General features: G+C 43.9%; 2 protein-coding genes across 4 annotated transcripts in view; both read right to left on the reverse strand.

Annotated features, from left to right (window-relative positions):
• Positions 1 to 4,187: 4,187 nt before the first annotated feature.
• LOC307086032 (tetratricopeptide repeat protein 39C-like) lies at positions 4,188 to 12,208 on the reverse strand. The gene is made up of 14 exons (XM_079751057.1): positions 11,797 to 12,208; positions 10,676 to 10,724; positions 10,227 to 10,355; positions 9,834 to 9,948; positions 9,271 to 9,679; positions 8,069 to 8,237; positions 7,368 to 7,461; positions 6,335 to 6,442; positions 6,135 to 6,244; positions 5,919 to 6,042; positions 5,471 to 5,568; positions 5,248 to 5,352; positions 5,099 to 5,137; positions 4,188 to 4,960 (listed from the first exon to the last, which is right to left on the reverse strand). The coding sequence occupies exons 1-14, from the start codon at positions 11,931 to 11,933 to the stop codon at positions 4,871 to 4,873; spliced, it is 1,776 nt and encodes a 591-aa protein (XP_079607183.1). The 5' UTR covers positions 11,934 to 12,208; the 3' UTR covers positions 4,188 to 4,870.
• A 251-nt stretch (positions 12,209 to 12,459) lies between these two features.
• Positions 12,460 to 26,015, reverse strand: part of LOC307086041 (laminin subunit alpha-3-like) — a 71,044-nt gene continuing 57,488 nt past the window's right edge. For 2 of the 3 annotated variants that reach the window (XM_079751073.1, XM_079751072.1), the window contains exons 53-77: positions 25,659 to 25,800; positions 25,465 to 25,564; positions 25,254 to 25,370; positions 24,969 to 25,139; positions 24,700 to 24,851; positions 23,459 to 23,656; positions 22,910 to 23,058; positions 22,599 to 22,761; positions 22,297 to 22,424; positions 21,928 to 22,075; positions 21,449 to 21,547; positions 21,148 to 21,305; positions 20,854 to 20,971; positions 20,592 to 20,732; positions 20,369 to 20,499; positions 20,096 to 20,230; positions 19,864 to 19,981; positions 16,872 to 17,005; positions 16,253 to 16,433; positions 15,992 to 16,147; positions 15,424 to 15,589; positions 15,190 to 15,344; positions 14,889 to 14,982; positions 14,627 to 14,746; positions 12,460 to 13,733 (exon numbers count right to left, since the gene is read on the reverse strand). In XM_079751073.1, the coding sequence (XP_079607199.1) occupies positions 13,585 to 13,733; positions 14,627 to 14,746; positions 14,889 to 14,982; positions 15,190 to 15,344; positions 15,424 to 15,589; positions 15,992 to 16,147; positions 16,253 to 16,433; positions 16,872 to 17,005; positions 19,864 to 19,981; positions 20,096 to 20,230; positions 20,369 to 20,499; positions 20,592 to 20,732; positions 20,854 to 20,971; positions 21,148 to 21,305; positions 21,449 to 21,547; positions 21,928 to 22,075; positions 22,297 to 22,424; positions 22,599 to 22,761; positions 22,910 to 23,058; positions 23,459 to 23,656; positions 24,700 to 24,851; positions 24,969 to 25,139; positions 25,254 to 25,370; positions 25,465 to 25,564; positions 25,659 to 25,800 (3,523 nt within the window). In that variant the 3' untranslated portion in view covers positions 12,460 to 13,584. Of the gene's footprint in view, positions 13,734 to 14,626; positions 14,747 to 14,888; positions 14,983 to 15,189; positions 15,345 to 15,423; positions 15,590 to 15,991; positions 16,148 to 16,252; positions 16,434 to 16,871; positions 17,006 to 18,522; positions 19,040 to 19,863; positions 19,982 to 20,095; positions 20,231 to 20,368; positions 20,500 to 20,591; positions 20,733 to 20,853; positions 20,972 to 21,147; positions 21,306 to 21,448; positions 21,548 to 21,927; positions 22,076 to 22,296; positions 22,425 to 22,598; positions 22,762 to 22,909; positions 23,059 to 23,458; positions 23,657 to 24,699; positions 24,852 to 24,968; positions 25,140 to 25,253; positions 25,371 to 25,464; positions 25,565 to 25,658; positions 25,801 to 26,015 lie in introns of those variants that run through there. The other variant, XM_079751074.1, reaches the window with a different exon arrangement.

Here is a 26,015-nt window from a genome sequence, read left to right on the forward strand (position 1 = left end):
TTGAAAATGAGCCTCCTTCACCAGTACTGGTGACTGGGTGTCAGCTTGGGGTCCGACTGGCAGGACACTAAACAAAATGGCCATTACGTCCCGTCAACCTGCAGACGCTGAGCTGGTTGACCGTCACTCTCTGGTGACGGTCTTGTTAGGCCGGGCGGTTGCCTCGGTGCATGGGTCCCAACCAGAGCCCCTTTCACCACCACTCAGGTACAGGAAGCACTGGCGGATGTTGATTATCGGGTTGGAGGGATGAGACTGGAGAGCTGGCTAGTCTGAGGTGAACCAAGGCTTTCTCGTGGTTGGTAGCAAGAGACTGCACTGGCACTCTGGTCCAGCATCTGGTCCAGCATGTGGCGGATGAGATGTGTACTCCTTAGCCAGCGAGACTAGTCCAGCGCCAAACTGCCTCATCAATGATGTTCCGGTATACAGAGGCTGACAAAGCACTTTAGAGAACAGTGCACTTGCTTCTGACGGGCTTGATGAATGGTAGTGTCCAGACCTGTCTGGATAATTCCTCAGATCTTGGCTGCAACACTGGCCCTCTCACATCACCAGAGGGTCCCTTAGGGACTTCTCCTTAATCCTCAAACAGATGGATAAACTGTTCCTCATTTCATTTTCATTCGTCTCTCGGACCTCCAATCTTTTCAAGGGTACACTTTACCTTTTGGCGAGCGTGCGCCAAAAACCTTTTTCTATATATTTTGTTCTCTTTTCTATACCTCCTTTTTCCCCAAAATATATGCTTTCTGTCGTTTTTCTATACTTTTTTTCCAAGTGATCTGATTGGTAAAAACTGAGGGGACTCGAATCTGTGCCTACAGAGTGTTTACCAAAAGCCCTTACCTCTGCACCATCCAGACTCTTCCAAAATCTTCTCTGAGGTTATACTTGAAGACATTACAAATCACATGATATAGAAATAAGAGGCTTCAATCAGAGTACCTCAAAGTGACTTGACCCCGGTTTCCAGAGTGTTAGCTCACAGCTCTCTCCGCTTCCCTTTACCTTTGAAAGGTTACCACGGCAACTCATCTCGTCGGACCCCATGGATGCATTGTGAGTGAGTAGGTGGATGTCACACAAATGCATACATGCATAGAGGAAACGGTATTAAAATCTTCACGATTATCTTCATCATATATACATCACTTGGAAATAAGCACAGAGAGTGTGAGTGTGTGTGTGTTGACATCTAATTATTAAAAAATGCTACAATAAAAAACTTAAATCACCAAGGGACACGCACAAGAATTCTTTAGACAGAAATGTGCAGTACTGGTAGACCAGGTACCTGAAAGAGTGCATCTCTGTGGAGAGATGGCGTCTGAGCTTGGGCTCGCTGTTGTGTCTTCTCTTTCAACTACCATGCTCCCCTCACTACTGGGGATCCTGACTGAATAAACAAGAGAGCGAGACAACTCTCCTGAGCCAGGTTCACCTTGTGTGCATCTGACAGATCTGTGTGGTGAGACCCTGTCACAGAGAGTCCCAAAGGGGACCCAGCACATAGATGTATCACACAAGGACTGGGGAGATGCCGTTGTTGATGCGTGGTTTGTTGCGCACACACTCTGTCCTCTGTGGATTTGTTTGAAAGACACTGTGTGGGATATTCCATTTATTATTTGCTCCAAGTTAGTCTTAGAAATAAAGTCACCGATAGCACTATCCATGAATTGGGAAGAGCTGCTGAAAATGTAACTCTGGGGAAAGAGGAATTCATGAAAGATTAACTCGTAATTGAATAGCATCCGAGGAGACATTGTCTGCTGCACACTCCCTTCAACCGCAAATACGACTGAGGAAAGGCCTTGTATTTCAACCTTGGTACCCAGGGGATGGCTTTCTGATGTGTTCAGACTAGAGGACTTTGACGGTATAGGTCCATTCAGGACAGCCAGAGGTAAAAGCAATTCCACTCCGGGTTGGTGTGTAACGATGTCTCTTGCATGCCCTACTTAGCTAGATGGTATTTCCATGGGAATCAGAGACACGGCAAAAATATTTTTAAAAGAATAATAAATAACATCAATAAATGCAAGAATCAAAAGTCTACATTTTGGCATCATATTATGTTTACTACTAAAAAAATTACTAGTTATTATACAATTTAGACCAAGAAAGGTTGAATGTACCTTGTTACCGAAATAAATTGTCAAATCTTACTTATGTACTTAAGTCTTAATAATCACATAATCTTAGGATTTGGTACAGGGAACTACCATTAAAATACATGGGAATGACTAAACCGGCTGTCTCCTTAGTGCATCTGAGAAGGTCTCTCTTTACCAGTTCTGGAGAGCAGGGTTCGGGGGTCCTATGCAACCTAATGTCAGTTTTAAACTTAGGGATGTCATGGGAATTGTAATGTTGAATTGATTATTTATTCCCAATAATTGATTTGACTTGATCATTGTCCCGGTCTCAGTGGTGCAGTGGAGAGCACTGTTGGATAAACCTCCGCAGACCAGAGGCCAATTCCTGCTGTTTCCATTTAACCATAATGTAGGTTTTAAACGTAACGATGTCATGTCTATTGTACTGTCTGTAACCTCCGACTCTACCAATTTCCCAATCTCCGTGGGGAAACAGAGAGAACCGTTAGCTAATGCTCCAGCGACCAGGGTTCTAGTCCTGATGCGTGTTAAAACCAAAAGAAACCTGAAACATTATGTTCACACATTTGAGTGAGTCTCACATTCAATGTGTGAGAGTTGGCAGCTCTCATAACAGAAACAGCGTGAAAGTAACTGAAAAATATAGGGCTACCATCGTTAGCCAATAGCTAACCATTTAGTTGCAGACAGCTGGGAAATCAAGGCTTATGTTTACAAAATATACTAGCTACTTTCTATCTTAACAGTCACAATCAAAAATTAAACAATTATTGGGGGAGCTTTTGCCTACAGCTGGACTATTTGACTTTCTGATTTGAATAAATTTCCCAAATGCCATGGTTTCTAATGGGAACCCCGTTATCTCTGTTCACATCAAAACAAACTTCTGTCCAAGCAGTTCAAACACATTGTCAGCAATTAGTCTAATTAGATACCAAGTCACATCACACTCCCAAGTTAATTCCTTATTAATTATGCTCGCAATTAACAGAGACTTTAAGGCGATATCTAATCAAAGACTTAACCTCTAGTGGATAGTGTCTAAGAATAGCCACAATTTTATTTTCCCCTTCATTTGGTTAATCATTCTCATTAAAGTAGGCCACGTTACATGACATGGGGATATTCACTAGGATTTATCCACCAGAACTACACTAAAGTTATTTTCCTCGAGAGGAGGTGCAGCCACTGTGACGATAGGTTAATGCATGGCCTATATAAAATATTGTAAAGCACCAATCATTGTCATTGAATTAAAAGTATAAGCATTTATATATATACACCACGCCTTCAATCAGCTCCGAAATCTGCCTTAATCACGTACATTCTGGACCGTCAGCAACATGGACAGAGGCATTACATTATAAGCTTGGTTTTAGTAAGAAATCTAGGCCTGATTTGCATGAAGTTCCACCGGTTCAACCAGCTTTAAATGTCTGGATCTCATTCGTTCAAGAAATAGAGACTCGGTTCAGGGTGACTGGTTCTCATCTGATGCGCGCTTATCTTTATACTTCTTCATTGACGGGTCCCAATTGTTCTCCTGTCATCAGTAATCCTTCTCCATCTGAGCAGTGGCTGAGTGGCATGCAATCAGCTGAAGGAGTTGATTTATGCAGAGTTCGTCATCAGCAAGAGATCACGAACACATTAAGTCCTCGTCCGGCACCACGCGTTTAATTATTCACACCGCGGGACACCCCAGTGGCTGTTGTGCGTTTATTTTGTGTTTCGATTGGTCATGGCTAGTCTCCTCTTTCCACTCTGTTGTAAGAATATCCTGTTCCTCCTCAGTTCCAGCCTGAATATCACTTCCCCAGCAGGGCTTTAAGAGGAGCCTGAGGATCAGCCTGTCCAGATGAGGGAACATGCAGGCACACAGGCACACAGGCACACACACACTCTCCTTTTGTCTCAATGCTGGAGCCCGAGTGTTCCAGCTAAATTACTGGATAATCACTTGGCGGCTGTCCGATCTTCACAACACAACACGAACTAATCAGGGACATTGTGGAGTCTTTGAAGTCTTTTGATATTACAGCCGAGAATATATGAGATAACATACAGAGTTCGTCATTTCGAGACATTTATTGGTTTAAAACAAAGTAAAACCACCGAACGGCAAAATGTACAAAATGTGCAACTAGGGCACTTGTTAGTTAAAGGACATGTTGGCACATGTAAACAAATCGCAAATTATTTACAACAATGTATTGTACCTATCAAGAGAATAGGCTATTGTAAACGAGATGGCTTCGGCTTGCAGTAGGGCTATTGGATTTAGCAACGCTCCGCTCATTGTAAAAATGAAATCAATTCCTGACACTGAAGGGGATTAATAGTAAAAGCTCTTATAGATCAAAGTCATTATCAGAGACGTGTGTGTGTGTGTGTGTGTGTGTATATTCAAAATTAATAAAAATCCATCTGGATGATGTTTCAGCTGGCCACAAAGAGTAAGGAATAATTTATGCTAACTAGAGCACATTACAGCTCAGTTCGTGAATTGTTTACAGATAGGGCATGGAGGGGCCATAAGTGCTGAGTGTAACAGTTCTATAAAATAACTTAAATATTGACCAAGCTTGCATATTTTTCCACCAAGTTTTAGAATTGAGTTAATTGCTCATTATGTAAAAAACATTATTACAAATTGAACCCGATGAGTTGTGCCAATGTTGTGCCAGAGGATGATACTTTCTGTTCTTCTTTTCCAGTGCATCTTTCAAATCAAAAACTTGCGTTCCTCATTGGGGGGCCTCTGCTCTCGTGGAGGCGAGGGCCGAATGGATGCGGACGTGAAGCCTGTTTTCAAAATCATAGCCGGCGTATTCCTCCTGCAGGGTCCAAAAGCACAGCAGACAGCCCGGTGATTAAAATCAATCATTGATCAGGTATAATGATGTAAGCAGAAGCACAACAACAACATGGATGTGCACGTTGGGATATTGTGAAAAAGGTTCTAGAATAATCACCTTGGCCTGAAGCATGAGTGCCCTCCCTCTCTCCGCAGCCTAAACAAAAAGCAAGAAGACATTGTTTTAATTCAAGTTCACTTCCTCAGCAAGTCCAGAAAGAAATACCAGCCCTCGCCTGCTTCCATCCCCCTGGCTCTGGAACCCACCTCTGGGGAATCCAGCAGCACGCAGGCCACTTCGTAGCAGGAGTACGGCTGCACGTACGAGTTGCTCAGACACCCCACCTCGTCTCTTTCGGCCAGCTGGAAATGCTGCGAGGATCCAGAGAGAAACAGCGGGCTGAGTCATGAACTGTGAACTACAGTCATGTGTTTCACGTGGGCCTGGGTCATGTTGTTTATGTATTTCGTCGAGTGGGGGGTGGGGTACCTGAATGGCGTCCTTGGTGTTGTGCAGAGTTCTATGTATGGCGCCGAGGAGCAAGTGTTTCAAGCCTGCACATGAAGCATCGTCGATTCCCTGCAGGACTGGAGAACAGAATGCCATGTTGGACAAGGCAACTCACAACAACAATCTAAGTAACGATCTTACTGGTCTTCTTGTAAATGGTAACTGGAATGCATTTATATATCGCTTCTCTAACCCCTCTGGGCACAAGCATTTTACAATATTGCCTAACATTCACCCATTCACCCAGGCAAGGCGACAGCCCGCTCATCAGGAGCAGTCAGGGTAAGGTGTCTTGCTTACTGACAGCTCGACACTGAGCTAGGAGGAGCCGGGGATCGAACTGACACTGTCCGGTTCCCAGCCAACCCGCTCTACCTCCTGAGCCACATTGCACTTGTGATGCAGAGAGTGGGGGGGGATGTCATACTTTGGATCATGGTCTGGAGCTTGGGGACAGAGCAGTTGGCCAGGGCCTTCCACAGGTACAGAACCTCGATCACAGCCAGGCTGCACAGCTCCTTCGACGGCCTGGGCTTCCTCAGCTTCTCTGCCTGTCAAACGGTTCGCCAAGAACAGCACATGTACTCAAGTACTTAGACTTTGTGTATCCTGACTGGAAGGATCAGCGTGTGCGTGCGCTTACTCTTTTGAGGGAGAACAGCTCTATTTGATTGTTCTTGCGTTTAAAAAGCCTCTGGACGTCCTTCAGGACTGCTGCCGCTCCTTCCAAATCCCCGCTGGCTCCTTGGCACACTGCAGCAGACCGACAGATACAGGTGTAAGCTCGGGAGCTAAATCGAGCGCTACAAGCTACAACCACAATGTGTATGCTGGCATACACACCTCCTGTAAGGTAGGCGTAGTAGCACTGGGACCAGCGGGACTCGCTCTTCAGCCGCTCGAACGCCCGGTAGGCGTCTGTGAAGCTCAGCTCAATCATGCTGCACCAACCTGAAATGGAAATCAATATGATCGGATCAGTCATTGTGGTTTGTGACACAAGCGACTGGTACGGAGTATTTGGGCAAACTAGCATTGGCAATTTGCAACTAGCATGGGCTACTTGGGCAACTTGAGCAACTAGCATGGGCTACTTGGGCCACTAGCATGGGCTACTTGGGCCACTAGCATGGGCTGCTTGGGCCACTAGCATTGGCTACTTGGGCCACTAGCGTGGGTTATTGGGCAACTAGCAGGGGCTACTTAGGCAACTTGAGCAACTAGCATGGGCTATTTAGGCCACTAGCATGGGCTACTTGGGCAACTAACATGGGCTACTTGGGCAACTTGAGCAACTAGCATGGGCTACTTGGTCAACTTAAGCAACTAGCCTGGGCTACTTGGGCAACTAGCCTGGGCTGCTTGGGCCACTAGCATGGGCTGCTTGGGCCACTAGCATGGGCTGCTTGGGCCACTAAGATGGGCTACTTGGGCCATTAGCATGGGCTGCTTGGGCCAATAGCATGGGCTACTTGAGCAACCATTTGGATAGGGCCTATGCATTGTGTGTGCCTGTTTTTCTTTCTCTCTCTCTACATATATTTCTCTGTATGGCTTGTTTTTGAGTATTTATATGTATTTGCATCTGATTATGTATGCATTTTTATACGATTTTCTTCATAAACATTTCAATATGTTGGTGTCCCGCATTTTACAACGTTTTTTCTTGCTTTCTTAATTCCTAGAATGCAGTGAAGAAAACATTACGCACGATTGTAGCCGGCCCCTCTAGCCGAACAACGCCCAGCCAAACGCAGCAGTTGGAATAGTGTAGAACTGCCACTGGCTACTTGAGAAACTAGCATGGGCTATTTAAATAACTAGCATGGACTCTTTAAGCATCTAGCATGGGCTAAACGTAACAGAGTAGTGGTACCTATTTCATATAGACACACGTGTTGGATCTCCCTCTGGTCGGTGGCCAGCTCAAGGGCATTGCTGAAGGATGTCAGGGCATCGCTGATCAGGCCCTGGGGAGGAGCGGGAGGGAGGTTAGGAGGCTGGGGACCAGAGCCAGGGAGCCAGACTAGTCAGGCCGGTTTCAGCCCAGGCACTGTTGAAGAATGTCATTTGGCAGGAAGTTGAGCCACACCAGTCTATTGTTCGATCCATTTTTGAAATGTTGCACAGAATAGCATGATGCTTTAGCCCTCGAGCTAACTGTAGTGAAGTTTGCTCGAAAGCCTCAAGTATGATGCTCAAGTCAACAAGCCATGAATAGAATGCAATATATTCCTAACACTAAACTAAAAAGGTATCCTTTGCCAAGTTCTCTGCTAATTAATAAAAAGCAATAAACAATTATTTATTATAGTGGTAACTACATTTATCATTTGGCATCTGGATATGGATTGATAGATAGATAGATTGATCTTCAAATCATTGTAATAATGAATTCGTTTTTGACAATTACTTTGAAAATAAATAAAAAATGGATCATGTTTTTACACGCCAAGACTATATCCATATTTATCTGAATTGTGCTGAATAAAAGTGAGTGAAGGGAGCACAATTTTGGTTCATAAACTTTCAATTTAGATTTTTTTACAAACAAACTATTTCTGAACTTTTATCTACCTCGAGGCGTTGTACTCTCCCTTTAAAAAACATGAAGAGGGAGGAGTTTGGGTAGACGGGCTCCCTTCGTTGAAGAATATCTTTGGCCTCCAATAGCCCTGCCTGTGTGTCAGCGCCATCTAGTGCAAAGAAGGGTTGCACTACCGTGTGATACCACAAGAGGGCCAGCCTGCATGAAACGCAGAAAACAGTGGTGGTTCAAGAAAATAAAATCATACAGCTGTGGGGGTCAGACAGTCCAATTCTCGAATCACAGTTCAAGTCTACATTTGTACTGCACCAATCAAGGTAAAAAAAACAAACAATGAAATACAGGATACACTAAGTCAATAGTACAGTATTTACATATCTCTACATGCAAACCTTCCGTACACAAATAAAAATGTTCTTCTGTAATAAGTTATTTAAGCACAATGTGTGGGCCAAAGTCTTCTGAATTAATTTATAATTTTAAAGTTACAATATAATCTTTATACATAATAATATGCAAACTTGAACCCTCCTGAAACACTGATTTATAACAGCCATCTTTTACAGAATAGTTAGCTCTGAGACACGTCCACACTTGCTCTGCAGCCACACACACACACACACACAAACACACACACACACACACACACGGAAATGCATGCTGGAATACCACCCCCGAGTCTTTATGTGTGGGTGGGTTTGCTGGGTCGAGATGTTTACTCATTATCAAACATGACTCATCATGACTTAAAGTAGGACTGGTGATCATCAAGGTGCTTCACATTCTACAGTGTGGAGAGTGAAGCACCTTGAGGGTCACCGTTCCTACTTTACTCAAGTGTACACAATAGCAGATAGCGTCTCAATCGCAGCAAGATTCCCGCCAACCCCTTCCTATTCTGTAATGATCTCGTCTACCGTTCGGTCCTATCCGTTGTGAATACAACATATCGTTTGCCTCCTAGCATAATTGCCGTGGTCATATTTTTGGCCAAAGGGTGAGTTCTAACCTAACTCTACTCTAACCTAACGCTGCCTATTCACTGTTCCTCATTGGCTATATCCGAAGCCAATCAGTGTTCTCTACATTCCACAATCACTATCTGCACACATGGTCACGGCCGAGCGGCCCCTGACCGTGTGTGAACGTGTGTCGTTGTTTGGGGGTTGAATCCTGTCTTTTTTTTATCATCTTTGCATATCACGGGGAGATGTGTGGCACGCCTACTCACGTAGCTAGGGGGGCCTTCATGTCCTTACTTTCACTGGCATACGCGAGCGCTGCGAGGCCCTGGAGACGGTCGCCGGGGAAACCCAGCAGGTTGACGATCTTCAGCAGGTGCGGCGGCACCATGGAGATGCAGAGGTGGAAGAGGCCATAGCCGAAGCTGACCGAGCCCTTGAGCCTGTCCAGGGCCTCCGAGTGCCCCCCGTCCGGGACCCGGCCGGAGGCGGGGGTGGTGGTGTCGGTCGGGGGGTCGCCGAGGGACTGCTGGGACCTGGAGGAGGACGTGGGCGAGGCGGACCCCTGGGCGTCTGAGGGCCGTCGCTGGCCGCCCTCCTGCAGGTGGGTGATGTCGCTGTAACACTTGTTGTACATCTTCCAGGCCTTGCGCAGGAGCCAGCCCCCCTTGATGTACGCTGTGTCGAGGGGGGGTCAGAGGTTAAAGGTCGTTCGAATCAGGAAAAAACAATCTCTAAATAGTATTTGTATCGCCCTTAATCACAGGTACAGTCTGTACCAGTACCCACCGACCCCACCACAGGGTGCCCAGGCAGTCAGGAGGCCTCTTACCCGACAGCTCCTGTTTGATGAAGGACAGCACGGCCAGGTACACCTGGCAGTCCGCGATGATGATCTGCCTTTGGAGGCGACTTAGCATGGCCAGCCATGACCTCTGGGAGTCCATCTGCACCACACAGGGTCACGTTACTCAAACCACTTAGCGTCGAAGGTTGTGCAGGGCATGCAAGCCACCGGGCGACCGGAAAACCTCGGTGTCTGTGCTAGTTCTTTGAATAACCTCCATTCTACCCATCATCAGATTTCGTTATTATTTGAATAAGCACAGAGTACTAGAAGGGCTCTCTCAGCAGCTGTGTGTGAGTGCATTATGTTAAGTGGGTGCATTACGCCCCCGTGCGTGTGACGTCCATGCACATACATCCATGACTCACGCCGACTCACGTTTCTCTTCAGCTTGTTCTTGATGGTTTCGATGACGCCGGCGTTCTCGCTCTCGCACAGCCTCTCCGTCGCTTTGAGGTCTTCGAAGGCCGTCTGCATCTTCTCCTCCTCGAACGTCATCATGGCGTTCTGTGGCACGGAGAACACAACATCTCAACGATGCACAGGCAAAACTAAATAAAGGACTGGGCCGATAAAATAACCAATAAACCAGTGGTAAATTGATGTGAAGTGTATTTCATTTACAAACCATCTATCACACCCATTACTTTCAAGAGAATCATAAAGAAAATAAATGACAATTAGGCTAAATACAATACTTTGCATGGTTGAATAGTAGTAGGCTGTAAAGTAGGTCAATAGTATTTATATAGTAATGACACTCAGCATTGATAGCCAGGAAAATCAGGGCTCAGTGGTTTAATGTAGAATGCTGCACATCTACTTACCAAGAAACTGACAAAACTGGCTCCGAAACTCATTAAAGGGCTGTGGTTCCTTGAAAAGACAATAGACAAACTATCAAGAGTAAAGGCTAAACATAGCAACAGGGGAGTCTTTTTGCAGAAAGAGCCAGCGGGGTATATGTGTAAGAAATATGTGTAAACTTTAATGATGCCTCTAGGATTGGTCCTGAAATAGCTGGCGCACTGTGGCCTACAGTAGTCACAAGTTTCATTCTGAGCTGATTTTGCCTTTGTCAGGAAACTGCCCCGATCGCTGTTCCTGTTTACACAGCCACAGCGTGAGGTCCTTCTAACACGGAGAGCAATTAGAAGTAAAGGGCGACATTTAAGCTTTCACCAGGAGCCGGGATCTCCCACTGCTTGACCTTCTGTGCCATTGATTAAGTCATGGTTGTCATTCAACCTTGACAGCAATCATAGCCAATAGTAAGGCTAAAGGCTAGAATTCACAGACTGGTTGTAAGGTTTTCATAGTTGTGTTATAAAACGATACAGTCAACTTGTAAGGGCAAGCTTTCTAAATGAGCATTGTTTTTACATCTACAATGGCCATGGTTTGTTTAGGGCAGACAAACCTGCTTGGAAACGAGTCTGAGCCTCTAAATCAATAAACCAGTTGTATGACCTAGTAATAGCATGACGTAACGTTATAACCACACATTGTGTAAGGCTATGAGAAAACAGAAGTGATTCAAGTTCAAAAGTATAACCATCAGAATGCCTGTCTAGATACACTAGGAACAACGCATTCTCTCTCTCTCTCTCTCTCTCTCTCTATATATATATATACAAAACAGGCCTATAATGGGACGCAGTTGAGACAGGGATGTCAGGATAATTGATATTCCATGCATTTCAATTCCCTTGGATGACACACCTAGATACACAGCTACAGCCTGAATGTGATCAAGACATGACATGTCACTTTGCTTATCCGGTCCTATGCAAATTGAAAGTGAACACAAAAGCACCACAAATAACGAGACTCGCTGTAGACCACAATTCATTGAGATCCACCGGTCAACGAGAGGGCTCGACCGGGAGGGGATAACACGTGTTCCCCCCGGAGGCGCTGCAGAAGTGGACCGCATTCGTCCACTGACCTGTGCGCTTTGAACAGATCGTCACTTTCTTTGAAGCCATTGTTCAGCAGCATGTTGATGCCTTCCAGTGCCAGTTCAGCGTCATCGATAGTGTCCGATTTATCCCCAGCGCTCACAGGTTTTGTTTTGCCCGCCATCGATATATAAATATAATTGATCTCCTAAAAAAAACCAAATAATTACAACGGAGAAAAGGCTCTGCGCCAGGGATGGGAGGAAGACTGCGTGCTGGTGGTCGGCTTTGACAGGGCAGTCAAAGCGTGGAATATAAACTAGGTCGTATCGTGTCCATCCTCCGTTTTATTGCCATAGTAATACTCGGATAATTCAAAAATAATATCCGCAGGCTCTGGGTTGCTTGTTTGTTTGTTTGTTTGCCAGTCCGCTCGTCTTCCGTATTCCGCGGCGGTGGTATGCCTGGGATTGGTGTAGCCAAAGAGAAGAGAATGGGGGGGGAGTTAATTTGTTAGATCTGAGCAGCCAGCCAACCAGCGTCCGAGGATCCTTCTTCAGTCGCTTGGGAACCAAAAAGTTTAATCAGATATGTGATATTACAAATCTTTAATGTTTTTGCTCGAATGTGTTATTTGGAATATAATAAAAAACGTAACATGAATCCAGTTTCACACACTTTGTTTATTTGCTTACACTCAAATAGCAGGTCTACAGTGGAACATAAATAAATGCCAATTACCCTCTTCCAGCCTATCATGTAATTGATTTACTTTGACACATTCAGACAGTTAATACGTTTTGAAATGAAATGCATGAAATATCAATCTAACACTATTTATGAACTCAACCATATTGTTGCATTGCTAATGAAAGCATAAAATACCCCTGAAAATATGGGTCAACAATCCGATTAATATTTATAGAAAAACATGAATATTTGTGGAACAATATTTCAATAGCACAGTCAAATAAAAATTCTAAATTGTTCAAATCAAGGCATTTGATGTTAATATTTGTAATAACAAAGGCTAAATAATGCAAGCTTTGAAACAAAACTTACATTCAAACACATTCCGAAAAAAGGTTTCGGATTTTACGTCCACAAAACAACAGCTTACACTTTCACTTCGGAATGCACAACAACAAATGGAATATTAATTCAGGAAAATCTGGTTTGATTTCAAGGATGATCAGTTAGGTCTAGATCTTATCAAAAAAGTAAACATATAATCCGACCAGTGGTCATTTAGTGTGATAGATAAACCTTGTCATTATCTGACAATGGCGTCATTACAAGACCACCTATTGGCTGTACAACTTGAGTTGAACAAAGACATTAACCAATGATAACGATCCTCTGGTCATTTGAATACTTAAAGTGCTTGGTCGCTTATGCTTGGAAGTCAAACAGCAATGCAGCTATTTCCAATAAAAGCATCATACAGTATCGTGTAAAGTCAAAGAAAGTCAAACAGATTTCTTAATTTGATGTGAAACGTCATTGGTATGAATGCATCAATACAGTGATACTGTAATGTAGGATTTAACAAACAAAGAATAAATACTGAAACATTGAACGGAAAAGCTTAGTAGTTGTATTTCCTGATACAGATCAATAAAGACATGTACTCGTTTGCACAAACACACACACGCACACACAAACACACAAAAGCACTCACGCACACACACTAACACCCACACACACACAAACGAACACACACACACACACACACACGCATACAATATACTGTACATAATTTACACATTGAGATTGCACATGGTCGTAGCATATGGACATGGGCGTGGTCATAGCAGCGCAGTCGTAGGCCTGCGTCAGCCCGCCGGACATTCTCTGAGGTTGACCGCCCCGTACGCTTTAGACAGCCTCTCGAAGTAGACGGGTTTGCCGTTGATCCTCATGCCCTGGATGCAGCCCACGAAGGAGGAAGAGACCGGAAGCGAGGGCTGCTGCCGGGGACTCTCTGCAGCACACAACATGCAGTAAGTGGGTTAAACCGGCCAGCCTTATCACTGAGTCTTTGGGTCTGTACTGGTTTAGAAGATATTCTGAACTTTATGCATTCTTTTTTCTTAACTTTTATTTTATCAACTTTTTTTCCCTATTTGTATTATCTATTTTCTATTATAATCATCATTCTTTATTATCATAAAAAATATTATTAAAAGGATGGGGATTTGTTATTAACTTTTTTTTCCTATTTTGATTGATCTATTTACTATTATAATTCTGATATTATAATTATTATCATACAAATATTATTAATATTATGTTATTATATATTAAAGATGATTGCTTTTAATTGAATATATATATACATATATAAATAAATACATATAATACAAATATATTAATATTTTTCAGAACCTTGAGCTCTATTGGGAACACCTCACCAACTGATAGACCTATCTATTCCATGCTTGCAGCCTTACTGCCCTATGCATCAGACCTTTGCTGCAACGTTTAAATAGCACCACATCGTGAGCACTTGGTCATGCAGCACTCCAATTTGTAGTTACTGTAATATTGATTGTATACGTGGAAGTCACTTCAGATAAAAGCGTCTGCTAAATCCCTGATCTGTCGTTCAGTCTGTCTGGTCATGACGTGTCTACCGTGGCCCTGTGTAACTGCCAGGGTTGGAGGTTAGATTCCCACCATAATATTATCCCTTTCACATCACTCATGCACTGTAAAGACATTCTCTGGATTTTACCTGGAGGAACTTTATGTGTGAACTGAACACAAATGTCAGAATCATTGAGGGAAAGAATATGCCTCATGTTTCTGATAAGAGCATCCACTCAATACAATGTAGGTGTCTTGTCTGTGGAGCGTCTGTCAGTTCCAACCTACCTGGGATGCCTCCCACATACAGAGGGCCTCTAGTCAGTGTCGTGACTGAAGAGGGAGATCCGATCTTGTGGTTGTCCACAGTGTCCACATGCAGTTGCACCACATTTTGCTGTTTGATCACTAGGAGAAACACACAAACAGCGCTGAATTCATATCCCTTTCTACTGTCAAATTGTTAATAGAAAATTTTGTTATAACACATCAATTCTGTGACCTTTTTGGTGACCATGTGTTGTAATGAAACCGTTGACCGGGAGTTCACCTGATATTTTATGGAATGTCCCGTCGCACAATGGAGTCTTGGGCATGACTGACACTAAGAATTCACCTGCTCCATTGTTCACCTGTGCTATTACCTGTAGGTCAGAGCATGTTGAAAACAGAGACATTCATGAAGAAGCAGAGAACTTACCAGGAAATACAATCGGTTCTCATTGTAGTACATGGTGGTGCATGAAGAATTGATGATCAGAATCAAATCTGGACAATCAAACGTCAACATGGATAACTTATGATGATATTGCAGCCAATACAACCCATTACTTTGCAAAGAAACAGCTCACCTCTCCTTTGAGCATGTAGAGACTGAGGTGGTGTCCCTCACTGGCTCCATGCTTGGCCCGGCTGAAATTCCCAACGTGAAGCAGGACCCCGGTTAGACTCCTCGGTCGGATGTCAAACAGCAGCTCAAAGTATTCGCCCACAACAAAGTCGTCCTCTGGGGGGATACAGAAAAGGTTGGTATCAATGACTATCTGACAGACGCCATAAAGATGCACTTACTTCAGTTGACTCACCGTAAACGACATGAGCATTGCTCCCAGGGAAATAGGCACCACTCTGCAACGGTCCATCAAAGCAGGGGCCGGCTCCGTGATTGGTGGTTGGTTGCAGCATGGCATGGCCGTTCATTTGGAAGTTGCGGAGGCAGCCCAACACACTGTGCTTGCGTAGGCTTTTCCGCTAAAAGTGGACAAAACATATAATCATATAAAGTTCATATAAAGTTCAAAGTCAGATTCAGAGTTCTACCAGTCCAGATAACACTGCTCTTGGTAGTGTTTAAGGGTTTATTAGAGTAAACTTCTTTCAAAAATCAAGTATGCCTGGTCAACATGATGGCCTAGGCAGTACATGGATTTTAAAGTAGCATATTTAAGTCCCTTTCACTCATCTTGAAAGCCACAGATCAATAAGTATCTGTCTGCAAGCAATATAACACATTTGATCAATGAAAAAGACCAATGGTCTTTGATCAATGGTTCTAAAATCTTTCCAATTAAATGTATAATTGGAAAGTAATGTAATAGAATGATAACTGTTATACGACAAAGCAATACAGTGGGCTAAAACGGTGTGTTTTACCTTTAAATACTGGTGAAGGGATTCAGGGGCACTTCCTAAGTAAAGTGGGGACAGCAGCTCCAGCGAAGCCACCTCATCATTAGTCAGCTGGCCATCCTGAGCCCTGATTCCATCCACAATCAATTTGAATTTCTTCTTCTCCAAGCTGAACATGATCTGCACATGAGGACCAAGAGTCAACAGGACGGCAGACCTGAGCAACAACAGGATCAATACCCTCCGAGTCCTGAAAGGGTTTGTGATGTTGTGATGTTCACTGACCGAGTGCCACTTCCCGTCGTTGTACTTCTCCCGATTGAAGATCTCTTTCTGTTTGCCCACAGAGAATCTGATTCTGCCCTTGGACATGTAGACAGCCAGGTGAGAGTTCCCCCTTCTGGTTGCAGCGAAGAACAACAGGCCTTCTGGAGACCTCGTCCGGACCTCTAGAGAGAAGTGGGGCCTATGGGCGAGAAATAAAGGGTCCCAACCGGTTAGTTCTGTGTTTGTGTGCGTGTGTGATTGTGTCTGTTTGTGTGTGTGTGTGATTGCATGCAAGTGTGTGTTTCTGTTTGTGTGAATGTGTGACTGTGCATGTTTGTGTGTGTGCTTGTGTGCCATGGGCAAAATATAACGGGTCCCAACCAAATAGTTGTGGTTGTGTGTGTGTGTGTGTGTGTGTATGTGAATGTGTGTCTGCGAGTGTGTGTGTCTGTGTGCATGTGTGTCTGTGAGTGTGTGTCTGTAAGTGTGTATGTGTGTGTTTTTCTGTGTGCGCATGTGCATGACTGCATATACACGCATGTCTTATCATACGATATGGGATCTAGTATTGAACTTTAGTGCAATTTTTGAGTTAGTGCAGTAGTTACTAGTGGAGGGGTGTGGTAGTTGTGCATACTTTGGCGGGGCCGGTGGGGGCAGACTGTAGCTGAGGCTGCTGACCGCGGCCCCCATGCGGTAGGCGTGCTGGAGCGAGGCAGGCTCTGCACACTCCGACCCCAGCGACGCGTTCGCAAACGTCTGCACGGCGTCCTGACACCACAGATGGGGAGCAGACAAAAAAACAAAGACAGGCCGAGTGTCACAGTGGGCCAGTGGCAAGGTTTACAAGGCCATGGCGGGCACCTCGAGCCTTCCAGCTCTACAGATGACATCGAGGACCTCAAGATGTGTTCAACCTACATTAAGAGAAGAGAGGAAATAAAGTATTCTCTGGAAAAGGGGAGCTGATATACCCATTGAGACAACCCCGAACAGCAATGTGAACACGTGCCCTGGTGTCAAAGGTAACACTAGGGTCCTTACACCAGAAGTATATGAGGTGCCACCTTTGAAAGTATCGTTAAATTCTTTTCGATATCAGATTTCATTTGTTCAAATAATGTGAGCCGTTCTGATTGGCAGCAAAGGCGCATAGGCGTACCATCGCTGATAAGATCTATAAAGATTCAAACAATTGATTGGTAACATTTAACAATAAGGGTACATTGATAACATTAGAAAAAGCAGTTGTAAGAGTTATAATATAGCATTAGTTTATGGGCTATGGTAAGGATTAGAGGGTTTAGGTCTAACTCTAACCCTATTAATTAATGATAACATGTATACCTGAACACCATAATAAATAAATAACACTATGAGTCAATGAATACTAGCCCATTAGTTAACATTAAAGTAACTGTTAGTTAATGTTTATTACTGCATTAACTAATTAACCAATTCATGGTAAATTAATGTACTATTATTGTTAAGCGTAATCAATTAACTTCTGCATCGGCATGTTACCCTGCGCTCGTGTTTCTAATACTCAGAGCTTGAGGATGTGTTGAAACCCTCACTATAGCAACACCTCGGTATCTATTTATGAGGAATTTATTTTTACTAGGATTTTAAGCCGGTAAGAAGTGTTCTTAAGGTCAATCAATTGTTATTGGCCTCGGGAGGAAATGTATCAATGGATATAAAATGTAATATATGATAATAGGTAATATCATTAAAAAATGTAGTTAATTATGATTAATTAACTAATTATGATTATGATTAAAACACTGTCGGTCATTTATACTGCTGCCATATATGTGGCACATTTCAACAGTAAACTGTTTCAACAGTTAACTGTTGAAAGATGTGTGTTAATCTGTTCAGGTGAACACTGTGTTTGTTCCTCAGATGAATACTGTGTGTGTTCATTTGTTTTTGCACATTAACTCTGTACAACGTTATTGAATACATTGATTTGTTAAGTGAGTAATTTGTGTATATGTGGGTTTGATTCGATGGAGCCGTGTATGCTTGTGAATACAGGATATAAATAACAGTACAGATGAGACAGTGACTTCATCTTGAGGTTCAATACTGCTCTGTCTTCCATCTCAATATATATTTCTATATTTATTCATATATAAATATATAAACTCAACAATGGACTGGATACCTCATAGTTCACTGAAGACCACAATGAACAACAATCATTACAATTAAAATTAGAATTAGTATTGTTATTAGTGGAAGTGAATGAGACAAAACATAAATTGTTATTTGATCAAGCACAGGATTTAATACTTCTCCTTCTTAGTCATACACACAAACACACCATCCACCCCACCTTCACCTACAATTAAGGCTGTGTGTGATTTATATTGAATAGTTACTGGAAAATACTGGTTTATATTTTAGGTTGAGGACGATTGGTATTATTTGATTCAGTCCACTGTTACCATCTTAAAGTTTATATCAAAAATAATGTGACCCTTTTTAATGAAATTAATACAGAATTAGCCATTGATTGCATATGAATGGTTAATGAGAAATCATTAGATTATTGATTTAGATTATTACTGTATTATTGTGTGAGATGAAGAAAGACATGACAGACATGAATAGATTCTTGTTTCTACTTATTTTCATTATAATAATAAAAAAGACAGACATACATAAAATAAAATGGTTTCGGTAACATAACTGTTGATCTTGTTCAAATCAAACACATAGGAAATGTTTAGTAACAGTTTTCAGTTCATATATTTCTCTCAGCAGGTTTTAGGACATCCTTCTGCTTCTTCAATTCTGGAAACAAAGCAGCAAAGCAGGTTTTAAACAAAATACACAGATTTATATCAGGCTTAATAACAAGAGAGACTTGGTCCTGATTAGGGTTAGGATTTAGGTTTGGATGAAGTAACTGGTATATGTGTGGTTTTGGTCCTAGTTAGGGTTAGGATGAAGTAACTGGTATATGTGTGGTTTTGGTCCTAGTTAGGGTTAGGATGAAGTAACTGGTATATGTGTGGTTTTGGTCCTAGTTAGGGTTAGGATGAAGTAACTGGTATATGTGTGGTTTTTGTCCCAGTTAGGGCTAGTGTTAGGTTTAGGGTTAGTATTAGGGAAGTGGTATGTGTTTGATTTTGGTCCCGGTTAGGGTTAGGATGAGGTAACTAATATATGTGTGGTTTTGGTAGTGGTTAGGGTTAAGGTTAGGGTTAGGATGAGTTAACTGGTTTACGTGTGGTTTTGGTCCCGGTTAGGATAAGGATGAGGTAACTGTTATATGTGTGGTTTAGACAAAATGTTTTGAAGGGGCAAATAGAAACTATTGCAATACTATCATACTGCTGTGTGGTATACAAATGCCCTAACCTTAATTCCATTTATCTGCTTTTCCTTAAATACAAAACCTTAGAAGTCGGCCCTTTGACTTACTCGTAAGATTGTGCCCGAATTGCAAATGATGTGGTGAATGCCATTCACGTTGGTCAATACTTTGATGATTCCGCTCAAATGAATTAAAATGTCAGGCTTCATGACTTCCTGGGAGGGAATTCCCTTCCTTGATTTGAGTTAACAGATCAACCCATAAAAAATCTATCGTCTCAATCAACTGCTATCCTGACCTGGCGGGATGTGTCAAGGATCATCATTGGCGGTCTTTCAGGAGAACAAACGTCCAGCACCACACTCCCAGAGGGCTGGAAGGTGCTCAGGTCCTCCGGTCGATACAGATGGGCCGGCCTGCAAAAAAAGAGGAAAGGGGAGCATGTCTCACTGGACGGCCACCATAGAGTACCAACGCTATGACTGTACTGCGATAGAACTACGGGCGTGTGCTACATGAACAGTGCTTACCGTTTCAGGTAGACGTTGGAGATGCATCCCTTGAAGGTGTCCTTCCCGAGGGAGACCTGACTGCTGCGGTCCGGTCGGGACGACTCGTCTTGCTGCGACTCCGCTCCTTCTGAATCGTCGATGAGTAATTCGATACTAGGGAGAGAATGGATGGAAGTGTTTGATGTAGCGCACATGCTTATTTTCATATATCCATGATCTTTCAAAAACAGATTGTCTGACATGTAAACTTCAGTCTGTCAATCCATCCATCCATCCACCAGGTATATTTACCTCGTTCCAGATTTGGCGACAGTCAAGTAATGCCACTGTCCGTCGTTGTATTGTCTGGTCGATTTAAACACCTTGTCTCCAAATCTCAGTTTGACGCAGCCGTCCGACAACTCCAGCTTAAGCTCGCTGTTCTGAAAGGTGGACAACATAAGAGGATAGGGATAAGCCACCTGAGGAAACTTCTAGTACAGTGAAAGGCAAGGGGGACAGCATGGGGACTCACCACTTGGCTCTGCTCCAGCATAAGACCCTGGTCCTCTGTGGACCTGAAGCCCAGTGACAGGCTGACGTCCCCGTCTAGACTAATGGGAGCCGGGTGGATTGTCAGCGAGCTCCCCAGGTCGAACTCTGCTTTACGAGTAGCCTATGAAAAGGAGACAGGGCGACACAAGAACGGTTCAATTAACGGGAACAGTATGGCACCATATAAGGTGGAAGGGTGGATGAGTTGGGAATAGCAATGACTGCGAGACCAGATTCCTCACCAATAAGTCTTTGCGGCAACCTCTGCTGACGCCGACCGTCTCCAGGAATTTAGGGATTTCTCTGTTGGCCTTCAAGTTTCTGACGCACCCTTTGATAGCTGGTGTGGTGATGTTTTTCCTGTAAGGCGGTAAAAGATTAGAAGGTTTGCTAGAAAAAAATTCTTACATGGTCTTTCCTGTTGTCGAAAGGGGGAGAGGGGGGGCTATGGCAAAACATTGAATAATCATTTCATTGGATCAAATCAACAAGTTAGAGATGTAGGAAGCACAGCCCTTTGAATCAAAGCCTCATACCTTTCCCTCAGGTCGGAAGACACACCACCGATGTAGTACTCCACAAAGTCTGCCTCCTTATATTCAGCATCTGCTTCGACCACAAAGTCATTAGTGATCTTCACTTTCATCCGTTGAATTTTACTATCGAAGATGATGAGGATATCTGCTGAATCCGCCTGTGAAAGAAGAACAACAAAGTTCGGATGACATTTGAAGCCATCTATTTTCACAGAGGACTTGCGAAGCTTGGGTAGTTATAAGTCGATATCACAAGTGATATCAATCCAGGCTCTTGACCGTAGAGAGTTGAGACACTTACCAGAGGGAAGATCTTCTTGCTGCTTCTGACTGGTGCAGCCAACCGGTCACTATGAATGACAACATAGCCGCTCTCAATAGCCAAGGTGTAATATTTATCCTATAGAACAGGTGTCAAAGAATACATTCAATCAAAATTCAACAAAACATTGAAAATATTCATTCATTTTGTATTAATGTTCATGTATTAAATTAACACAATTGTGTAAACGCATTCCAATCATCATAGTCAATAGGGCTAATAGTTTAAATTGTTATTTTATTACTTATTTTTATTCAATTTGTCACCTTATTTAAATATTTTATATTTTGAATGTTGCACAATCTCCACAGGCTCTGCCAACTTTTCAAGTCACTTCATTTCTTGCATATGCATGTGACCAATAAAACTCTTGAAATCTTGTAGATTTAGATCTAGTCATCCAACTGTATTCGGATTTGATCAAACCATGAAGACATGAAGGGACCTGGTGACTGTACCTGGTTTCCAATGTAGAGGAGCAGCCCGTCGACCGAGCGAGTGATGATGCTCTGTTCCAGCACAAGAGCCACCCCACGTCCTGAACCGATAGCTAACTTAGCGTAGCCTGTGCCTTCAAAGTATTTTGAGTCGGTTGGGGGCCTATACCTGGGAAGCACATACAATTTCAGTTAGAAGCCAAACATCACATCACCACAACAACCCAGAAATCGCTCCAAGCTGAAAAGGCCTGACTTGTGAGCTCTTTATAGCATTCGAGTATTGATAGACATACCCACTCAATTGTGCTTTCATGCATCCATATATCCGTATCACTATCGCTAGTACAGAGCACAAAGTACAGTATGTTGAACACTTAAAATAATGACCTCTTGCATGGGAAATCCTGGTTGATTTTGACGGCCTCCTTGAAGTTATAGAGGCTGATCAATCGCTCGTTGAATGAGGAGAACTCAATGCAGCCCTTGTACTTGGGGTAGTTGAGAGACGCCGGGGGCTGAGGTGAAATACAAATGGCGAGAACAGGGTTATAACACTGTTGAAGACACCAAAAAGGCAGCTCGGCATTGTGCCTCAAATTAGTTTCCTGTGTGACCGGCCCCCTGACGGGACCGTGTGTTCTACGGTGTATGAAGCCGGTGGGGCTGACCACACTACAGGGTTAGCTTACAGTGAAGTCGGCCGGGAAGCCTCCCACATAGAAGACCACATCACTTGGGGTCAGGTTCAGCAGGTTCTCCAGCATGTCTCCCTGCTTGGTGCTGATCACGGCCGGTTTGGGGTTTCTGGACGAGTAGTCCTCGGTGTAGGTCACTTGTGCGTCTTCGTAAGTCCTAAACGATGGAACACACGATGCAAACGTTTAGAGAACAACCACAAGCAGGTGCTGTGACCGGATCCAATGAGCTCTATCCACTCCCCTTCCAAGTAGTCCAAGAGGACTTCAATGTCCAGGTGCAGGATTTTAAGGATTTAAGTTACCTTTGAAGGTCCACTTTGTCAAACTTGGCCGGGTCTGATTGCGAGCGGCTGACGGTTCCCGTCTTGAACTCGTACTCCTTTCCGTGGAGCTTGTAGATGCAGTAAAGGTCGTGCTCCCTCACCGCCATGCCTATGAAGTCCCCGGATGACTAACGGAGGGATGAGACAGAGTGTAGGGTTAAACACGCCATCCCCACATCCTCCACCCACGTGTCGGTAACAAATGGCAATTGGTAAATGGACTGCATTTATACAGCGCTTTTCTAACCAGTGGCCACTCAAAGCGCTTTACAATATTGCCTAACAGTCACCCATTCATAGACACATTCACACACCAGCGGCGGTGTCAACCGCAAGGCGACAGTCAGTTAGTCAGGAGCAGTCAGGGTGAGGTGTCCTGCTCAGGGATACCTCGACACTCTAGGAGGAGCCGGGGATCAAACCAGCAACCTTCTGGTTACCAGTCTACCCGTTCTACCTCCTGAGCTACTGCCGCCCCCGGTAGCACTGTTTATACGGCGCCACGATCCGGCCAGCCCACCAACTCACGTTTCTATTGCCCAGGTACATCACAAACATGGTACTGGGGTCGTTGGTGGCCTGTCGCCGTCTTCGCTTGCCGTCTCCCCTGCCGAGGGGCCTCTGCAGGGACAGAGACAGCTCTGTGTAGGCCTTGAGGTCATCCAGGTTGGTAGGTGTGTGGAGCTCCACGTAGCCGTCGCCCGAGAACTTCATCGGGATCCTGATCTGAGAGGTTGGGAGTGGGAAAGGTGCTAGATGTATCATACATGCCGTGTTTCATGACAATCCACTGTTTGGACGAGGACTTCCAGGAGTTCTGCACAGAGCATAGAGGAGAGCCCAGAATGAGAGCAGATTGGTCGAGGCCTTTGTGTGTTCAAACGTCAATTGGCTTTATAAGCAATGGAACTGTTGAGGACTTCTCTCCTCCAAGTGTCCTCTGACCATGTATGTGTTTTAATGTCTAATGTTTTAATGTCTAATGTTTTAATGTCTCGTTCGTTTTGCATTCATTGTTTGTGAGGTGGTCACTGTTAGCAGCGGTCGAGTTGTAAAAAAAAAGCCAGGAAGGAGAGCGATGACTACTGTCATCGCTCTTATTTTATCCCCAAAAACGCAGCTCATCGGACGCATCACACGATTCGAGGCATGCATCACTTTTAAGGATTTTAAAAAAAAAGATTCTTATTTTTTTTTTCAAAAATGCATTCGGCATAGAAGGGAGACTAGCGTTGCTCACGGGTTGGAATGAAAGGGAGAAAAGGGGACAGAGTTGTCTGCGGAAGCGATGACTGAGATGCAGAGACAGCTTCATGCTACCAGTGTCTGTCTGTCTCGTACGGTGTGGAATGAGAGCTCGTGAAGGCACTAATGCGCAAGTACGCAGGCCCGCAGCAAGCGTGCCTGCGAGCTTGCGCAATAGCATACTGCCCGAGAATGCAGTATTGCTGTCAAATCTGTCCCTGGGAAAAGTAACGTTGCGCCAAATTGAAAAAGGAAATCACTATAATGAAATAGCGGTAATATTTCCACATTAATTGATAAAATAACAGGGGATGGGAAGGGGGGATGGCTGTTTCAGAAGGGGGATCATTTTGATCATTTTTATTCCAAAGGGGGATGCCATCCCCCCTCATCCCCCCTCAACTCGAGTGCTGACTGTTAGGCAGTGTTATTGTTTTAACTATCAATACTACTACAGTCTGCAAATGGCCCCTTGGGGATAGGAAAGACTCTACTCTCATGAATACTGTGGATAACATGTTTACCCTGTTGGCTGCGTCACGGGCCTTTTCGATGAGCTCCTTGATCTTCTTGATGTTCTCCGTTATGTTGCTGACAGGGGAGAGCTGCGAGGTCAGGTTCTCCATCTCAGACAGCTTGTCCTCCAGGGTTGGGATTTGGTTTAGCAGATCCTTCACTAAAAACCACAAGAGACACCATCATCAGGCTCATGAAGGAACATGATGATTTCAACATGGAGCGAAATGACTGCTTGACAGCCCATGGTGGAAGAACATGGTCTCCTGGTCCTCACCTGACTGGTCCACTTCGTCCATGAGGCCGGAGAGGTTAGAGTCCCCCGGAGTCACCTTGATCTTGTCCAGTTCATCCTTGATGTCGTTCAGTCTGTCCTGGGTGTTTGCTGTCGTGATACTGGCGCTGGCCGCCTTCCGTTTGGCTTCGTCAATCATAACGCCAATGTCATCTTATTGGGAAATAGAGCAAGGAGATTAATAAAGAGTTTAATGCCTAGAACGTGGGCAGGTCGTTTCATCTCACAAATAATGAGCATGTGTCTAACTGATTCATAAAAGCCAACCTCTGTTTATGTTATCCAGTTCTGCCTGGACATTCATGAGGTCCTTCTCCAGTGCTTTCTTCTTGATGTCTGCGTTCTTCAGACGCTTTTTCTGGGCACTGAGGTCATCTTCTGCGGCTGTACAAATGAAACACAATGATAAATACATTTTGGATTTGTTCTGGCTCGTGGGTTGATGCAGAGGTCGTTAACCTTCTAGAAGGACGCTCACCCTTAAGATCTTTCTGCGAGTCCTTCGCATCCTTGAGCAGGTCAATTCCGGATGTTTTCAACTCCTTCGCCCTATTGGTCAGGTCAGCATTTTTCACGTTCTTAACAACGGAAGAGATTCATTTGTTAACGGTTTTCAGTTAAAAAGAAAATAATTCAAAAAAGTTATGGAATTGAGGTTGATTTGAGGCGTACATTCAGTGCCTTGTCGGCAGCTGCCTTAGCCTCGTTGGCTGCGGCCTCCGCTGCGTTTATGGCGTCTGTGATGTTTTTGTAGGCGTTGATGGCATCGATAGCATCACGCACATCCGTACGCCCGCTGGCATTCCTCACAGCGCTGGAGGAAAGGAAAACAAGTGCAGGTTAGGGCAAGCAGTGCAGGAAGGACATGTACAGTGGGGAACAGTACATTTCTGATGTACAGTTCCCCACTGTACATCACCAAAAAAAGGTAAGAGTAAAAGTAAATTAAAAATAAATAAATGAATATATATATATATAAATTGAAAGAAAAACACAAATTAAGATAAAAATAAAAATGTAAGCAAAAAT

Source organism: Pollachius pollachius (assembly GCF_949987615.1).
Source record: "Pollachius pollachius genome assembly, chromosome: 14".
Lineage (NCBI taxonomy): Eukaryota > Metazoa > Chordata > Actinopteri > Gadiformes > Gadidae > Pollachius > Pollachius pollachius.

Coding starts and splice junctions, on each gene's coding strand:
- LOC307086032 (XM_079751057.1), bottom strand. CDS start 11,933: ATGGCGGGCAAAACAAAACCTGTGAGCGCTGGGGATAAATCGGACACT. Junction 10,725..11,796: donor GATCTGTTCAAAGCGCACAG/GTCAGTGGACGA, acceptor TGTCTTTTCAAG/GAACCACAGCCCTTTAATGA. Junction 6,245..6,334: donor CTACGCCTACCTTACAGGAG/GTGTGTATGCCA, acceptor GGTCTGCTGCAG/TGTGCCAAGGAGCCAGCGGG.